Source organism: Stegastes partitus, unplaced genomic scaffold (genome assembly GCF_000690725.1).
Source record: "Stegastes partitus isolate 25-593 unplaced genomic scaffold, Stegastes_partitus-1.0.2 Scaffold1854, whole genome shotgun sequence".
Lineage (NCBI taxonomy): Eukaryota > Metazoa > Chordata > Actinopteri > Pomacentridae > Stegastes > Stegastes partitus.
The window spans coordinates 48,525-66,353 of NW_007579585.1; the positions used below are offsets into that span (position 1 = coordinate 48,525).

The window sequence follows — 17,829 nt, forward strand, 5'->3', positions numbered from 1 at the left end:
AATACAACAAAAGACTGATAATCCTGCAAGCATGGCTTTTGGATTTCCTCCAGCTCCTGACGGATAAATAAAGGTCAAGAATATTTGTTTTAGAAGATCTCATTGGAGCTCTTTTGGCAACAATGATGTAATGGATCATTGGTCGTTACTTTCTCACCATGAACTTGATGTGGTATGTTTCATGGCAAGTCGCAACTCGAAGCAGTCTGAAGTGGAGACTCTTTTAATATTTTCTCCAGAAACTAACAAAGTCTTAGATCCATTCATTGCCAGTGAAAAGTCTGGTTCCAATTAAACTGCCTAATCAAAGGCCTTTTAATAGATCTGTTTGGATTCGCTGTGGTCCAGCATGTTTGGACCTGACTACCAGGACTACCACAGTGTCAGCAGGCGCAGCATGTGTAGTGGGTGTGACATTCGTATATGCACTATGGATGCAGGTTTGTCTGCCCAAATACTGAATGATAAGATCAATCCAAGTGGCAAGAAGCCTGGCAGTGGAACAATTTTGCCAATGATCCGAAACGCAGGTAAAAACAACGAACTCGAAACTTAAGACCCAGCCGAGTATGTCCTTTGGCTTGAACACAGCAGAACACCTGCATGACAAATGGTTTGAACCTTTCCACGAACTTGTGACAGACTAGTACCATGCATGTTCAGGAGAATTCAATCTTTCCCCCAAAATACAGGCGAACATAGAGGATATTCTCATGAAAAAAAATGGGAATCTCACTTATGTATGATGTGTTGAACTGAGGTTGTGTTTTTGGGGCCAAGCAGCAAGGCCCAGCGCTACAAACTGCAGTCCCGCAAATGACCACTTGAAGCAGGCCCTGAAAGTGAGTCAAAAAATGGTTTTGGTCGCAAATTTTCCCGTCACGTCAGCTGAACTATGTAAACTCACCCGTTTACATTTAGCTGAGGATTAGAACCATGCATAACTAAGAACGTGACTGCTTTGAATGACAGCTTGGTACAGTCACAGGAAAGTCCATGGCCCAAAGATGTTTGCGTGGGCCCCCTAAGCTCCTCTCATCTCTACTTCTTTGTTTGTTTTTGGATTACGTGGGAGTCAGGTACTGAAAAGATGCACAACAACAAATGCCACCGGACTCCTGCTGTTTGGAAAAACCACGGAGGGTTCACCCATCTGTAGATACAGTCAATGTCTGAATCTATGCTTTCTTTGAGATCAAATTTTATGTAATTCGGTTTAAAAACGATCCAATTTTTGTCAGATTAGGCAATGCTGAAATATTATTCTACACAGGGATGTACTCACTTTATACTGTTTGTAATGCACCCCTGGTCTGTGAAGTTTCCTGTACAGCTGTCATTAGGGATAAACTTTAATACTATCTTAAGAGAGACATGTGTTTTTATTTATCCATGCCATGTAGAAATGATGTGGTTTGGCACACTGTTGGCAAACCTGCCACACTAGTAATGGATACAGGCAAACTGAAGCCAAGATGTCGTTAACCGTGTATTGTGTTCCTTCACTTCTGTAATGATGATCACTCAAGGCAAGCACATGCAGCTCTCCCTGCTTTGCATATAGTGGTACATCACACTGACCACGTCTACACCCTGTTCAGAAGAAGCACATGCATGAAGAGGCATTTTTCCTCGAAAATGTCATCCCTTCAAATTTAACCTTTAAGTCACCGCCGGCTGCAGAGAGGATTCCTCAGAGATAAAACGACTTGGAAGATAACCCGAGGGGAGGATATTCTCAGGTGCATATGCAGCAGAACATCCAAGAACACATGTAGTATAGGAATTTTCTGCAGTGGTGGATATAAATGTGACAGCAGTAGTTTAATATACATATTTTACACTATGAAACCTGGTTAATGTGCTTTCAACAGTACAACCTCTCTGTGTTTAAGTTGAGCTGCATGTCACTACACATGCAAATTACCTTAAAACCAGTCATCCCCTCACTTCAGAGAACTGGTAAAGCCAGTCTCTCTCATGGGCGCCGCTATAGCTCACCTAGATGAGTGGGTGACTAATAAACAGGGGCTATATTTCCCAGAGGGTAATTGTGGGTTTGACTCCCGCTCAGGACCCTTTGCTGCAGGTCTCTTCCCATTCTTCTCCCCCCTTTTCCTGTCTATCTCTACTGCTTTAAATAAAGGCAAAAGCCCCAAAAAAATATTTAAAAAAGCATCCAGTACAGTCGACATGAATCACTGGTACAAGTTAACTTACATAATTATAAGTAGTTGTAGTTGAATGATCTTAAATGAGTCACTCTTGGACTGTTGCTTGCTTTTCAGCCACAGCAATCATTTGTTTAATAGACATGGTGGTTGATAATGTTTGATTTTCACACTGATGAATGACGATAGCAACGAATAAATCCTCCTGAGAATTCTCCTTCATGTTGGTGAAGCCACATGCAAAAAAGTATGTTATCAAAACTGACTGTTGTGAAAACAGCTTGACATATGACTCTACAGGTTGCACAATCTTTCCAGGAAAAAAAAGAAAGCAACCAGTGGGGTTTGTTACAAATAATCTGCATATGTGAGTGAGGAACGGAAGAGCTCCTCACCTCAGGGTATCAGCAGGCAGTATATAAGCCCCTCCACTCTCACCTGCTGATCCACCCTCCTTCCACCAAACTGCACTTTCTCTCTTTCGCACCAGTGAGGTAAGATTTTATATTTTTGTTTAAACATTTTAGAAACTGCTGATACAGAACAGAACAGTGCTTCTTGCTGCAGGGGATCCATGCAGATCCATGTTCACATGTTACACACTGAAGTTTATGAGGATATTTTAGACCTCATAAATAAACTACTTTTTTTTTTCTAGAATTTTTCAATTCATTTTTTTTAATACGCTACTAAAACATGACATATATCACCTTGAGGCATTTAACATAGTTCAAAGTTTCCTCCAGAGCGAGCACCTGCCAGCACTGACGAGATAATAACCGCTTTTAATAGAAAGAAAACCTCCGACAGAAGCACATGCAGTGGAGAAAGAAACTTAACTCCAAATATCAGACCAACATGATATTTATCTTGTGTCAGAGCATCAGTTAAACTTTATGGTTGTATACTGAGCTGCAAATGAGTCTAAACCTTCAGAGTGTTTTGTAGACTATTGTGCACATTTTATAGTTCAGCTAAACAAAAACCAAACATGTTGTTCAGCAGATTTGTAATGCCTTAAAATGTGCTGTGGTTTAACTGCACCAGATCACAGCTCACTGAAAGGCTGCAGGACTGGAATAAAAACTGAGCACACAAAGGAAAAGTAAAAAAAAACAAGTGAATAGTAATCACTCAAATAATTAGAAACTGAAAAAAGTAATAATAAATAAAAATTGCTAAATTATAATTTAGTGAAATAAGACGTTGCTTTTGAATTGTGGTTGAAAATAATAATTTAAAAACAAACAAACAAACAAAAAACTGTCCTGGTCAAATTAGAGCACTTTGCTGATGAGCAGTGGACCAAAATCTAAACAGCTGTCAACAGGTGTAGAAGTCTAATAGAGGGTTACAGAAAAGACTTGATTGCAGTGATTGGCTCAAAGGGCAGTTGAACGCACACTAGTCTATAGTCTGTACTATTTATCATGTATATTTGTTATTTATATTATACTATGCTATTATAATTATGTTTTCATTTTTATATATTATGCTATATTCTGTATATATTTATATATTATATTATATTATATTGTCATTTATAATAATTATTTATTTATATTACTTCTATATCTCATATATCCACAATGTTCCTACCTCAACAGTGCAATATATTTATTCTACTGTTTATCTAGCTGCATATACTTCCTACTGGCTCCTTTTGTAAATACATGTATATATTTTATACTTTCCACTTTTCCACTTTTGCACCACCTTTTAATTTCGTTATACTTTGCGTATGATGACAATAAAAGCATTCTATTCTATTCTATTCTATTCTATTCTATTCTATTCTATTCTATTCTATCTTTTTTATTTCTGTTGAACCACAATTCAAAAGCAAGGTCATGATTTTCATAAAATTTTCATTTATTATTACTTTTATCAATTTCACCTTATGTCAGTGACAGCTGTTCTTTTCCTTCTTTAATTGGAGGGTCTGAATACATGTGAGGACGACTGTATGATATAATCTTTCCTACATTATATGCCAGTTATTGCAGGATATTTCTTAAATTTGAATGCACATTTTTTGCCAACAGAGACCAACCTCTGCAGCAATGCCTCCCCCCGGTGTGTGTCTGAACATCATGGGGGCTCGTAACAAGCAAGACGGGCACGGGAGCATCAACAACCCCGAGAAGTTCCTCAGCCAAGACTTCCAGCAGCTGAAGCAGTACTGCCTCATCAAAGGAGTGCGCTACATCGACGACATGTTCCCCCCTGACAACAGGTCCATCGGCCAGGGCCTACTGAGCCCCTCTGACCTGAGCAGCGTGGAGTGGCTCAGACCGGCGGTGAGTGCCGTGAAACAGAGGAGATGTTTGATGTTCAGTCAGGCGTGAAAGGTTACTGTTTGAGAGATAAAGTGAGTCAGCTGAGCCTGAATGCTGCAGTGATTCAGTTTTAGTGTTTTTATCTCACAGCATTGTTCCACATTGATGTTTGCATGTTCACTCTGTAATCTGCCTCCTATGGTTTAAATGCTACAGCAGGTGGAGATAAACTAAACCTACAGTTACTTGAATAAATTAATATCCAGGAACATATGTCATTTACAAGTTAATAGCATGCATTTATTATGATATATTTCGGGGATTTTACAAAACCTTTTGCAGTGGGGAGGGCTGCTGGACATTTCCTTTAAATTTTTCAAACCTTCTTCGACATTATTGAATCATTTTTTAAGCTTTTGTTTGACTAAAAAAGGCAAAACATAAAGACTTCATGAAGGTGTAACCCAATGTAAAGCTTAAGATCTTAATGAATCGCATCAGTTAATGCTAATGTCTCAGATTTTATAGAAGAGAGGGAGCAGGTTACATTACTAACAAGCTGGGATTGTTCCATTAAAATGGTTCAGTTGGATGCTTGCTCAAGCTTTCTATTACAACTCATGAAGGGAAGTCACTAATTAGAACAAAGTTAATAGATGACAAAATTCAAAACAGTTGCCTAATTTTGCAAAGATGGTTTTACGTTTGCTTGAAGTGGTTTTTGACATTTTTCTAACAGATTTCTTCATTTTCCAAATAAATTCTCAACTGACTGAACAGCTGTTTTTATTTCTGTTTATCTCCAGACAGCAACGTGCATCGCTGTAATAAAAAGTAATGCCAATTTTCTCGATGGAAAATCATTTCTAGAAACTTCTCTCCATTCTTTTCCCTCACAGATGGCCAAACTTTTTTTTTCATGTCTTCTTCTTCAAGATTTTTTTTTGAGATTAACAAACAACTGCTTCTGTTTCCAGCATCTACTGCTCTTTTTATCACAACCACCTATAATGTGACCCATAGCGCCACCTTTTAACGACACCATGCAGCCTTTTTTATTCACACAGTTAATACAAACAAACTAATTTGCTTTTTTTTTAAAGCAGTAGTTCAAAAGTTTTGCTTCAGATTCAATTGGCAGTTACAGTTTATGAAATAACACAACATACAATTAAGTGCTACCATAACAGTGGTTGGAGTGGGAGGTGATGAAGTTTTAAAGACACAAACTTCACACAGGGAGGTCGTTTTAGGAGAAAGTTGGAACAACACATTGTTAGCTCCAATATGGGAGGCAAAAAAATGTAACCAATACTTTCAATCTTCTAAAAAGTTTCATCGATTCCCTTCTGTTGCAGAAAATTGCCTCTAATCCGTCCTTCATACTGGATGGATTCTCCAGGTTTGACTTTGGGCAGGGAGTGCTTGGTAGGAACATTTTTTTATTTGTAATATTTGACTCTTTTCTTTTCTTTTCTTTCTGATTTTCTAATGAATATATATATGTTTTTGAACAGGAAACTGCTGGTTTCTTGCGTCTATTGGAGCTCTGACTTTCCAGAACCACATCTTCGGCCAAGTTGTTCCCCTCAATCAAACATTCGATGAGGACTACTGCGGGCTTTTCCACTTCAGGGTAAATACAAACAAAACAACTGGTTATTACGTTACAAACATAAGGAACCATTATCATTCTGCTTCTTCTACAACTGGTCATTGTACAGTGCTTGAGCAGAGCTGTAGGGGAGCTGGTGTGCTCGGGCTGCAGCAAGTGGGGGAGGGGTGGATGGAGAGGCTACATAGATCAGTGTATTCTCAAGGAAGCAACAGTGTAGAGTTACGTCTGACCTATTTTAATGCAGGAAGGGATTGTCTTCATGGGAGAGAAGTTAAATGTGTAACTTTGATACACTGAGATCAGTTTTTTTTTTAAATAAATGAGAATCAGTTTGATGGCTGTTCTGGGGATGTGATGCCATCGTCACATGCATCAGGACACAGGGCTCGCTGCAAGTGTCTTTACTGTAGCACAGTTCTGAGTATTTGACGGGCTCTGGTGTGGAAAATTACATAAACGACCAAGTTCTGAAGCCTCTGATCATCTCGCATGGTCTTCAACAGCAGCTGGAGTTTGCTTATTTGGGATGTGTATATATCTAAGTGTAGACATGTACATTCAGAGCTCCAGAACAGCTTAGACAGAAAAAAGGATGCAACTTCTGTTTCTCTTATCACTATGAATTTCAACTTGCTAACTTCCAGAATTAAGCCCTAAACAAGAGGAGGAAATAGATCACATCTCTGTATATTTATGTATATTTATATTTACAGGTTGCACACTGTAGCCAGTCATTGAGTCCAAAATATCTGAAATGGCATTACATATGACGACAAGATCTGGAGGGACGAGTGTGTGTTGAGCACACAGTTGCACTGAGATGCGGCGACTTATCTTTCAACACACTTGGTTTCATTCTTGAGCTCCCGTTTGGGGGATTGTTTGTATTTAATGCTCTACCAGCATAGACTAGTGAGCACATGTGTAATGGCACAGGTTTGAAAGTATTCTGAAAAAATTCTCTGCTTGTGTTTCTGAATATGTATTGCATTTAACACATTTGTAAAACTTACTAAATGACAGAAAATGTCTTTTTTTGATTCAGTTCTGGAGATTTGGAAGATGGGTGGATGTCATCATTGATGACAAGCTGCCTACAATCAATGGCAGATTAATCTTCGTTAAATCCAAAGACCAGAATGAGTTCTGGCCTGCTCTGCTGGAGAAAGCCTACGCCAAGTATATCAATAAAACAGCTTTTTTTTTACCTTTGACATAAATACATTTTGTGTTATTTCTGTTGTACAAAATAATATCATGTCCGCTTGTGTCAGGGTTTGTGGTTCCTACACCGACATGACTGCTGGAACTCCTGCAGAGGCCATGATGGACTTCACCGGTGGCGTCCACATGTGCATCGACCTTTCGAACCCCCCTTCAAACCTGTGGGGGCTGATGTGCAGAGCCGGCCAAACCAGCACTCTGATGGGCTGTGGTACACCACAAGGGGTATGTAGTCATACATAAAGAGGCAATGCCAAAAGGTTGTTCATCGTTGTTTTTGTACAGAGCATGTAGACTATTCAGACAGAAACTGTGAATTCAACTCCAACCTGAACAAAACAAGTATGTTTCTCAGGAGAAGAGATGCTGTTGAGGCAAAAAGTACTGGATCAAATTCAGTGCATCCTAGTTGGCAAAACATCTGTTATGATGCAGAGAAATGATGACGGGATCACATCACTTCCTGCCAAGTAGTGTTGAGATCATGTGGGGGTAAAGAACTGTCAGACCATTGGATAGGGGCATCGCAGCTTGTCAAGTTTTCTCAAAATTTCTTTCACTTTTTGTTCAATTTATGGTTTTTATGGTTTTAAAGATATACTTTTGAACGTATACTTATTATAGTCTTCACTGCAGTTTGTATGTGGTGGTAGAAGCCAATAAAATACCAATGCACCAGTATCTATAGTCATGATCAGAAGTTTCCATATACCTGACTCCTATAAATCTGAATTTTCTATAATGGAACCACTGAAACACACACGTCTTTGTCACAATAAAACAATAGTGCATTTTGGTTCTTTCACTGATTGGTTATAGGTCTTCTGGAAATATGATAACATCTACTGGGTCAAAAATATACCCGCTGCAACTTGACATATCAGTTTTGTTGATGTAGAAAGTTGTGGTAATCAGATTTTCTTAGCATCGTGGCCTCTTAGCTTCTCATGAGTGACTAGTATGGACCACAGCTGCTGACTCCTATAAGCCTATTTAATAAGGGCCCATTTGATCCACTCATTAGACTCAGCCACTACAGTGGGAACGCTCTGGTTGTATCTTTGACCACACAGAAATGGTGCAGTTAAACGAAATCTGTTCTTCCTGACTCGGACTTGTTTCTTCATCACAGTCCACAGGCTCTTGGTGGGGTTTAAGTCAGGACTGTTTCTCTTTTCTGGCCAAATTCAGCCATTTCTTTACCATTTACGACGTGTGTTTGGGATCATTGTCGTGTTAAAACACCCATCTGCATCAAGAACCCGATTGTCTGACTGAGGATTTTAGGTTTTTCTGAAGAATCTGAAGGTAATCCTTCTTTTATTAAATGCACTTTGCAGAAAGCACCAGTTCCACTGGCAGCAAAACAGCCCCAGAGCATTATTCTACCACCAACATGGTCGACGTGGTTCAGACATGTGCACAGCTCCTCAGGCTTTAACATAGTAGTGCTTATGGCTGAGTGCAGTGAGTGTAAATTGCTCACAGGAATCAGCAGCTACAGTAACTGTAGTCACTAATGAGAAGTTAAGAGGCCATACATATAAATATACATATATATATAAATCTGATGAACACACCTTTCTACAACATCAAAACTGATTCAAGTTGCAGTATGTACACTTCTAATCCAGTAGATTTTGTCATATTTTCAGAGGACCTATAATAAAACAATGAAAGAACCAAAATGCATTACTGATTTTTTTGACAAAGATTGATTTCATTGTAGGAAATTCAGTTATAGGAGTCATTGGAAACTCAGCACAAGTGTATGCAAACTTTTGCTCATGACTGTACGTGTTCGTCTCTATAATGAGAACGATAAGCAATCATTAACTATGACTTGCTAGTTACATTTAACAGAAATTTATTTATAGAGAAAAAAAAAAACTAAATACACTGAAGTTTTTCCACTCTTGACTCTCTTTAAACAACACAGCTCTCTCTAACTTCTCGTAGATTAATCGTAGGAACTGGACTTGCTTGAGTTCCTTGAAGACGTGTCACCTCTCATCCAAGAGGCTTCATCAGTTCCGACTTCAAGGAACTCAAACAAGTCCAGCTGCTACAATTAATCTACGATAATAACCATGACCTGGATGACTGAGAATCTTCACACACAACACTCTCTAAACTTTATACTAAAGAAAAAAAATCCTGTTTCCAGTCTTTGTGCTAAGCTAAACTTATTACATGCTGCCAGTATCTACATTTACCAAACTGACAAATCAGTGGTTTTATCTCTTGGCAAGAACGAAAATAAACCACAGCTGCATAATTCATTAATGTGTTCACCAACCGTTTCATTGTGACAGACAGATGAAGAAAGATATATTAGAAGTAGGCCGTTCTAGCACACTGTAAGATAGTTTTCCTTGGAAGTCTGTTTTTGTGTGTTTTGTCATTTTAATTATAGATGAGTCAACTTTGATGGTGATGAATGTCTTTGGCTTGCAGGAGACATCTGCTAACACCGTGCTGCAGAACGGATTAGTCCAGGGCCATGCCTACACTGTGACAGGCGTCAAACAGGTGAACAACTGCACTTGGAATTACACATTAATATAATACCACTTAATTCATTGGTCTTTAAGCTTCGGCTTAAAGGATAGTTTGGAGAAATTTTCAAGTCTGTCTTGGCTAATGGAAGTTATGACTTCCATTTTTTGGCCCAATGCAATAAAGTAAGAAGATCTGCTAAATGTCAGGAGGTCACTGTCAAGGTTTCTAGCTCACATGTGGATTGTGTTTGGTTATGGACACCCCTAACTGTAATATGAATACAAGTATGGACAGGTTAATGTGCAGTCTATTCTGGAGTATAATCAGGACTTCACAACGTTATATTTCCATATCTTGATTTGGTTTTGCAGAATTCCTGAAGCACCATATGGGTTTCAGGTGAACTTTAACTTGAGGAATTTTTATTGTTTGAGGACAGACTTTAAAAAAAAATATCTTGAACTGATCCTTTCCTGGCAAATGTCTGTATTTATGTAAACAGTAGTTGCATTTTTACATGTATGCTACATTTTAATGGTGTTTGTCTGGTGGTGATTGGTGGTCAGGTTCAAAGCCAAGGGAGATTTGTAAACCTGGTGCGTTTGTGGAACCCCTGGGGCAAAGGAGAGTGGTGTGGAGACTGGAGTGATCAGTAAGCACCCACTTTGTGACTGTGTCCTAAAAACATGTCCAAATGTAATGTTTTTTATTTTACTTTTAGCTAGGACCCAGCAGGTTGCTACAGACAGGGCTGTTTCAAAGCATATTCACTCCATTGGTATGTCGTGAGCTGCAGGGAACACTTCAAAGGGTTAAAGCCTTTTGGATAAAGAGCATGAGAAGCCTGTCAAGCCCTCTTCAGAAAATTGCTCTCTGCTTATTCTAAAAACTGGTCAGGCTAGTTACTGTGCAGTAATCCAGTGTAGCGTGTTGCCCTAAAGGCAGCTTAAAGTGTTGTCTTTCATCCACGCAAAATGTCATTGTCAAGTTGAAAGTCACGGCTCTTCAGGATGGTGTTTTTGAATGTTGAAAACTGATAAGATGTTGTCTCATCTCATACGTAAATGACAAACTGTCCTTCAAGGTCATCTCTGTGGCAAACTGTGAGTCCTCAAGATCGAGAACTGTGCCTGTCAGTGGCAGATGATGGAGAGTTCTGGTAAGTAAATTCAGTCTCATGTGAGAACCTTGTCAAAGCAGCTTGAATTTTCTGAGTCACTGATGTGTACAGAGGTTAACAACGCTGCTTTATAATGACAGCACATAATACATTATCACCTGTGTAGATAATAAAACAGGTTGTATACTTACGCCTTGCTCTGAAATGAAACACTTTTTATGACATATGTACTGTACTTGACAAGCTTTTATATTTTTAACACATGTCAAAAATACAACTAAATAAAACACAACTTACCTCTGACTTCAACAGGATGACCCTGGAAGATTTCTGTAGGTTCTACACAGATCTCGACATCTGCGGCCTGAGTCCAGACTTCATTGAGGGAAGCTCCTCTTCTCAGTGGAAGACCTCCATGTATGAAGGCCGCTGGGTTGCAGGAACCACTGCTGGAGGCTGCATGAATAACAGAGGTAGTCACATAGTTAGAAAGGACCTCACACTGTTTGTTGTTTGCCATAAACTCATGTGTTTGGAAATTAATTGTGATAAATGATAAAACTTTTAAGCACCACAAAATTGCACTTTTCATGTCAGAATTTAAGGGCTGCACGGTGGTCAGTGGTTAGCACCGTTGCCTCACAGCTAGAAGGTCCCTGGTTTGTGTCCTGGTGAGGAAACCCCAGATCTTTGCATGTTCTCCCCATGCAGCGTGGGTTCTCTCCAGGTTCCCCGGGTTCCTTCCACACAGTCCAAAAACATGCTGAGGTTCATTGGTGATTCTAAATTGTTTGAACTATAACATGACTAATGTATCCAGCAGATAAGCTAATCGAATGCTAAGCTAGTGTTGCGTAATTAGTGTTTTTGGTCTTTTGTCTTTTAGTTTTTGGCAGCTTCTGTGATTTGTATTGATTTTGTAAAATCAATAATAATAAAGTCACAAGCATAACTTAAGATAAGATAAGATAAGACAGTGTTTTACATCGTATCTTATCTGAGCACAGACCGCTCAAATCAGAGGTTCCCATCATGCAGTAAAAACAGGACAGCAGCATTGAAAGCCTTTCTGTCAGAATGTCGTCACGTTGATGGGAGTATGAGGTCTTGGTAGTGTCCCTCGTGGGTCTGGTCTCAGATGAGGGGTCAAACAAAGAGCTCTTCACAGCTAAGCCTTATAGAGCAAATAATAATAGAAAGCTCACTAGGAGGAGGGGAACCTGAGCTCTGTCCTGGAGGGATGGGAGGCCAAAGAAACAACAAGGGACTGTCACCAAGGAGGGAAATAGGGGTCAGGTGCATCCATAGTGGGGCAGATGGCTCCTGACTGCTTTACTGGAGGAAGTGACCAGAGATCAGGACACGTGGGCCACCTCGCTTAGACTGTTACCCATGTGACCTGATTTCTGGTTGACATGGTGGTATAACAGCTCCCACTGACTTTGAATTGGCATTTTGTTTAATAAAGTATAAGCAACATTTCACTAATTCTATGTGGCTATAAGCTTTGGATAATTCAGTTTCTGCCTTTCTTTCAGTTTCACGTTCAATCTAAACAAGGCAAATAAATATAGCATCTCTCTGTCTCTGTCTTCAGAAAGTTTCTGGACCAATCCACAGTACCGAGTCAAGGTTTGTGGTGAGCATTCAGAGAAAGAGGGCGAAAAAAACATGCTGGTGTCTCTCATGCAAAAGCCTGACAAGAGGAACAGACGCCTGGTGCAGAATCTTCACATTGGATTCTCTGTATTTCAGGTAAATGTTGCTGTTAACTATTAATTAAAGATAGAGTCATGCAGGTTGAACACATGGAAAGTAGCTTGTCAGATTACATGAAAACCCTGCTGTAGCTCACAAAAGCCATGATGATGTATATACAGGCGTTTTACTGCTCCTAGTTCCTAGTTTTATTTTCCTAAACTTATATTTCTTCAGATTTGTGGATTCCACCTCTAACAACGAAACTATACCGTCATGCACTAATAAAACTGAATGCAATTCCTCCAAAAATGAGAGTATAAATAATATCTAAAACTTCAATTCAGCAACAGTTGAGCAACAAAACGGTTTCAGCTTCAGAGTGACTCTTTAAATGTTCTTATTTACATATTTGAAACATATTTAAAATAACTGATTTTCCTTTTGTTTCCAACATGAACAATTTGTCCAATCATTCCCTTCAAGATCACTGAACAAGTAAGAAACTGTTTTTATCCCACTACCCATTCACACACTCCAGCAGCTTGATGTAAGAGAACTGAAGTATCTGTGTTGTGTTGCAGTACAAGGCACAGAGAGGCAAATTCCCAGCCACGTTCTTCAGCAGCCGAGCGCCTGTGGCCCAGACTAAAACCTACATGAATTCACGTGAGGTGATAGAGTTCTTCATGCTGAAGCCTGGCGAGTACCTGATCGTTCCCTCCACCTTCAACCGCAACGAGACGGCCTCCTTCCTCCTGACCATCATCTCCAAGTCGGAGACCCAGTGCTTGTACGTTCACACTCACAGATATGACTGTCAAGACACATTAGTGGTGTTTCACATGAAGAAAAATGATGACATATATGTTGATATTTCTCCACAGTGAGAATTCTGGTGACCATAACCATGAGCCAGTTGAAAAGGTGTGTAATAAATAAGATGCTGTAATATTGTTGGTATCCATTTTAATCTTGCTGGCATGTTATTAACTATACATTACTGTCCTTAATTCACAGGTCAAGCAGGTTAAGAACGCAGGGGAGGATGAAAATAAGAAAAAATTCTTCCGTCAGTACTCCGACAAGGTGATTTTTTTGCCAACATGCTGCACCATTGTTCTAATTTTAATCCCAAAGTAACCGTTTATTCCCACTTTTTAACCTGTGAATCCTACATAAACCATACTAAAGCTGCTCTAAGTGATATTTTTATTTAAACAATGTGTCGTGTTTGTATGATGTGAGATGGTCTTCAGACAGATGTGACCTCTGGGACTGACAAGTCAATCCAATGCACAAGCACTTTAAACCTGCATTCTTTCTAACAGCCAGCAGGGGGCGACTTCTCTGGTTGCAAAAAAAAATTATCAGAAAACAGAACTACTTCTTACTCGATTTGTTACTTCAGTAAACTTTTTCCTAATAAGTTTATGGTCTCAATCACAAGTTTTAAGTCTCTTGCAACACAGCATGACGTCATTTAGCAAATTATGATCCCATTTAGAGCAAAATAGGCAATAAAGCAAAGTATGTTTATTTTTACGTGGCGCTACCTTTGCACCCATTAGTGCACTTGAGCTCTCTTTTAAATCCACCCTTCGAGCGTGAGTTGAATCCTTGGCTGTTAGCGATCATAAATGCAGGGGGAAAAAAAGGACAAAGCAGTTTTTTTTGCCATCTCAGTGTGAGTAATCATCTCAGCTTGGCCACTCCTACAGTCTGGCTGTGTCACTGAAAGTAAACATATAGGCAGAGCGAATATTAGACTTTGCACTTATTGCATCCATCAAGTAAACAATAACTCAACTCAAATGGCCACTTAGATTGTGCAAAAAGCAAATGTTTGCTGACATGTTTGCCACACAAACTGATCAGTCTATATTACAGTACAATGTGCAATGTGTGTGATGTGTCTTAGTGTAAGAGGTGCAGACAGGAAAAAGTAAACCAAACCATTTTATCTCCAGTATGAAGAGGTCGATGCTGAGCAGCTGCAGAAGATTCTAAATGAAAGCATCCTGAAAGGTTTGGACTATTAAAAACTCTTAGAAACTAGAGCACAAGAGCACAACAGACATTAAAATACTTTGTGAGTTAAGGATGTGTTTTTATATACTGTGTGAAACATCTTTTTGATGCTTTATTTAGGAGACTTGAAATCAGGAGGTTTCACCATCGATGCCTGTCGCAGCATGGTTGCTCTGATGGACGTATCCTGTTGTAATGCGTCTACATGTTGCAAATAATGCATTCACATATGTTATGTTTTGCACTTTTGGAGCTGCTGATATGTGAAAAGAAACTGTAGATATATCAAACATATGATAGTGTACATGAAAACAAACCTACCTGCTGTTTTGTTGATACAACACACATCACTGGATTTGAAGGTCGGTTAAGACTTGTCGCTTTGCTGCCTTGACGGTGGGTTTAAAAGACATCGATCACAGGCAAACTGAACAGTGAGGAATTCGTCCGCCTGTGGAACAAGGTCATCGAATACAAGGTAAAGGGAGTCCAGCTGAAGCAGGCACATAAATGCATTTTCATTCAAATATACAAAACAGCAATCATTGTTGGTGTTTTCTTCTGTTACCAGGACATTTTCTTCCTCACTGATGTTTCACAAACAGGAACGCTGTCACTGAGCGAGCTGAGGAATGCATTCATAGCTTCAGGTAGACCACCGTAGAGTTCATAATAAACAATAGGAACACACTGAAAGAATTGAAGGAGAGAAAAAAATCACAATACTGTGCACACACACATACATACACAAATATCAGAACATTTTCAACACAAACCAACAACATTAAAATGGGAATTTGGGAATCTGGAGTCAAATATCAGAATCATACTAATTTCCATCTATTATTAACTTCTGATTTTTATTGAGGATGACCATTTCTGTAAAAGGAAACACAGTTTTCTTTATCCTACTGTTGTTAATACTGTGATTACTGAATCCAAATGCAACTCTGAAGCTTATCCTCAGAAACTGTGTGAATTTCTCCGTTTCTATGTGACGTGTTTTTAAAAAAAACTACCAATAATCCCTCATAGTGATGATCCCAAAGTCTAGAAATGACTCACACGCTTTGCTGTGAGAAAACAAAAACAATGTAATCCTAATTCAGAACAACTTCAATCCCAACACGCTGGTGGGTTAAAGCATTAGCAGTAATATTAGCTACTAACCCGCTACCTCAGTGTGCTGAGACTGCGTCCAGTAGAAGGAAAAACAGCAGATAATGTGTTTTCCTGCAAGTTGAAAAGATCTACGGCTGCATCTCTGCAAGTTTTTCTTTCACCATCAGGAGTTAAGCCTCAAACCTTAGATTCCTCCTGGTAACACAATATAGTGCACATGAGTCGCCTGAATACTTGCACACATGAGCCTTGTGCTGCTCCACCCAGATGTTTTCTGGGTCAACTTGTAAATGAGCGCCGTAAATGAAACCATCAGATAGAAGAGACAGAAGCAAAGTCCAAACTTTCCCTGGCTGATAAAGAAAGAGGCATCACATAAAAGGACGTGATCCTCCCGTCTGATAACGCCGTGTGATGGGAGAAGAACAGGGCTGAATAAATGCATGCCAAGGAGGTCAGACAGTCCATCGCACTCTAAATCCTCACTGTTCAGCTAAACTTGATCCAGCTTTGTGGTCAAGGAGCTTCTTCAATCGAACTAGAGGCTTAGCATTTATGATTTTTAAAAGTATACATACATATAAGTACATAAAGAAATAGACCCAAGACCTTGTAAATATTTCTGGGTTTGGCTAAACTCCAGACTGAAATGAGTGTGTGTGTTAGTGGCAGGCTTTATGGCTGGTAAACCGTATGAGATCTGATAGCACGTCATCACATTACAGGAACATTATAAAGTACCAAACTCCTCCTGAACTGTCACTGTGTGTGTTTCAGGAATGGGAGTCAGCGACGACATGCTCAACCTGATGGCTCTACGCTACGGCGCCTCCTCTGGTCACATGACGCTGGAGAACTTCATCAGTCTCATCCTTCGCTTGGGCTGCATGCACAGTGAGTGAAGCCAAGTGGGACAAATGATGACAAAAGATTCATGAAATATGAGAAAACGTCCACTGTGCTCCACCATGTACATAAATAACAAAGCGTACAATCTCACACGAGGAACATTTGAAGATTTCTATTTAAAAAGGGGAATTTTCTGGCTTACAATCTGTGTGTTGCTCAACAGAAATCTTCAAACAACTGTCTGACGGAAAAGGCATGAGTCTCCAACAGTCAGAGGTAATAAAGTTGCTTCTTCTTTTCTCAACTTTTCACAAAGCACAGCTGCTGATAACCCGCCTCTCTTTATTTCCAGTGGATGTACATTTCGATGTACACGTAATCCAGCAGTGAGGATGGATGCACAGGTCATCTGGAGGTACAGGCAGAAGTATTTCAAAGGTTTTCTTCACGTTTGTCAGACTGCAAAATGAAAGAAGATGTACTTTTCTGTGAATAAGTCATTAATCATTACTACTGCTGAGGCACTGCAGAAAATAATGTGAAAACTGGAGTCAGATTTCTCTCAGTATAATCAGACAAAAGAAAAATCTGAAGGATGGCTTCATTTGAGAGTGAATAAAACTCCAAAACCCATTAACCAAAGAGGACACGCCTCTGAGTCAGAACTGTGAACTACAAGTGTGGCGGTGCAAATGGCAGAGCTGGCAGTGAAGCTACGAAGCTAACAGTGAAGCTAAAAAATGTGATGAAAGAAGCCGAATGAACTGTGAACAAAAGGTCACATGACCATAAACAGACCAATAGTTACAATTTTATTTTGGAGATGAGTTTTTTGCATCAGTGAGTTTTATTCCCCCTCAAATTCTTAACATGTTTAAAAAGTTTTATGTGATTATTTGACATGAATCTGATTCCCTGATTGCCAAACTTGTAACATAAAGCTGAAACATCTTGTTGATTTTATGTCGTATTACATGTGGAACCTTATTGCATTTACAGGACTGACTGCAGTGTTTGTATTACTGGCAGAACTATAACATATTCTCACTCTGTGCTGTTTATAACCCAGATATTGTACAAACACATTACACGTTTCAGTTACTGGCATGTAATCATTTGAGCTACAAAAGCAATGTAGACCATTTTATACATTTTTAAGAATAAAAACAATAAAAGCTTCTGTGACAATGTGTCCAAGTTGCTCTTATGTTTACA

The 17,829-nt window shown here is 39.3% G+C and overlaps 1 protein-coding gene across 1 annotated transcript; it reads left to right on the forward strand.

Moving 5' to 3' along the window:
• The first annotated feature begins 2,622 nt into the window (after window positions 1-2,622).
• Window positions 2,623-17,806, forward strand: LOC103372902 (calpain-1 catalytic subunit-like). The gene is made up of 22 exons (XM_008302675.1): window positions 2,623-2,665; window positions 4,217-4,471; window positions 5,809-5,878; window positions 5,968-6,086; window positions 7,114-7,247; window positions 7,343-7,517; window positions 9,750-9,824; window positions 10,361-10,446; window positions 10,879-10,953; window positions 11,227-11,387; window positions 12,512-12,669; window positions 13,099-13,110; window positions 13,197-13,405; window positions 13,500-13,539; window positions 13,633-13,701; window positions 14,583-14,640; window positions 14,764-14,825; window positions 15,053-15,121; window positions 15,215-15,293; window positions 16,543-16,659; window positions 16,838-16,890; window positions 16,967-17,806. Exons 2-22 carry the CDS (start codon window positions 4,235-4,237, stop codon window positions 16,991-16,993), a joined length of 2,085 nt encoding a protein of 694 aa, XP_008300897.1. The 5' UTR covers window positions 2,623-2,665; window positions 4,217-4,234; the 3' UTR covers window positions 16,994-17,806.
• The last annotated feature ends 23 nt before the right edge of the window (window positions 17,807-17,829 follow it).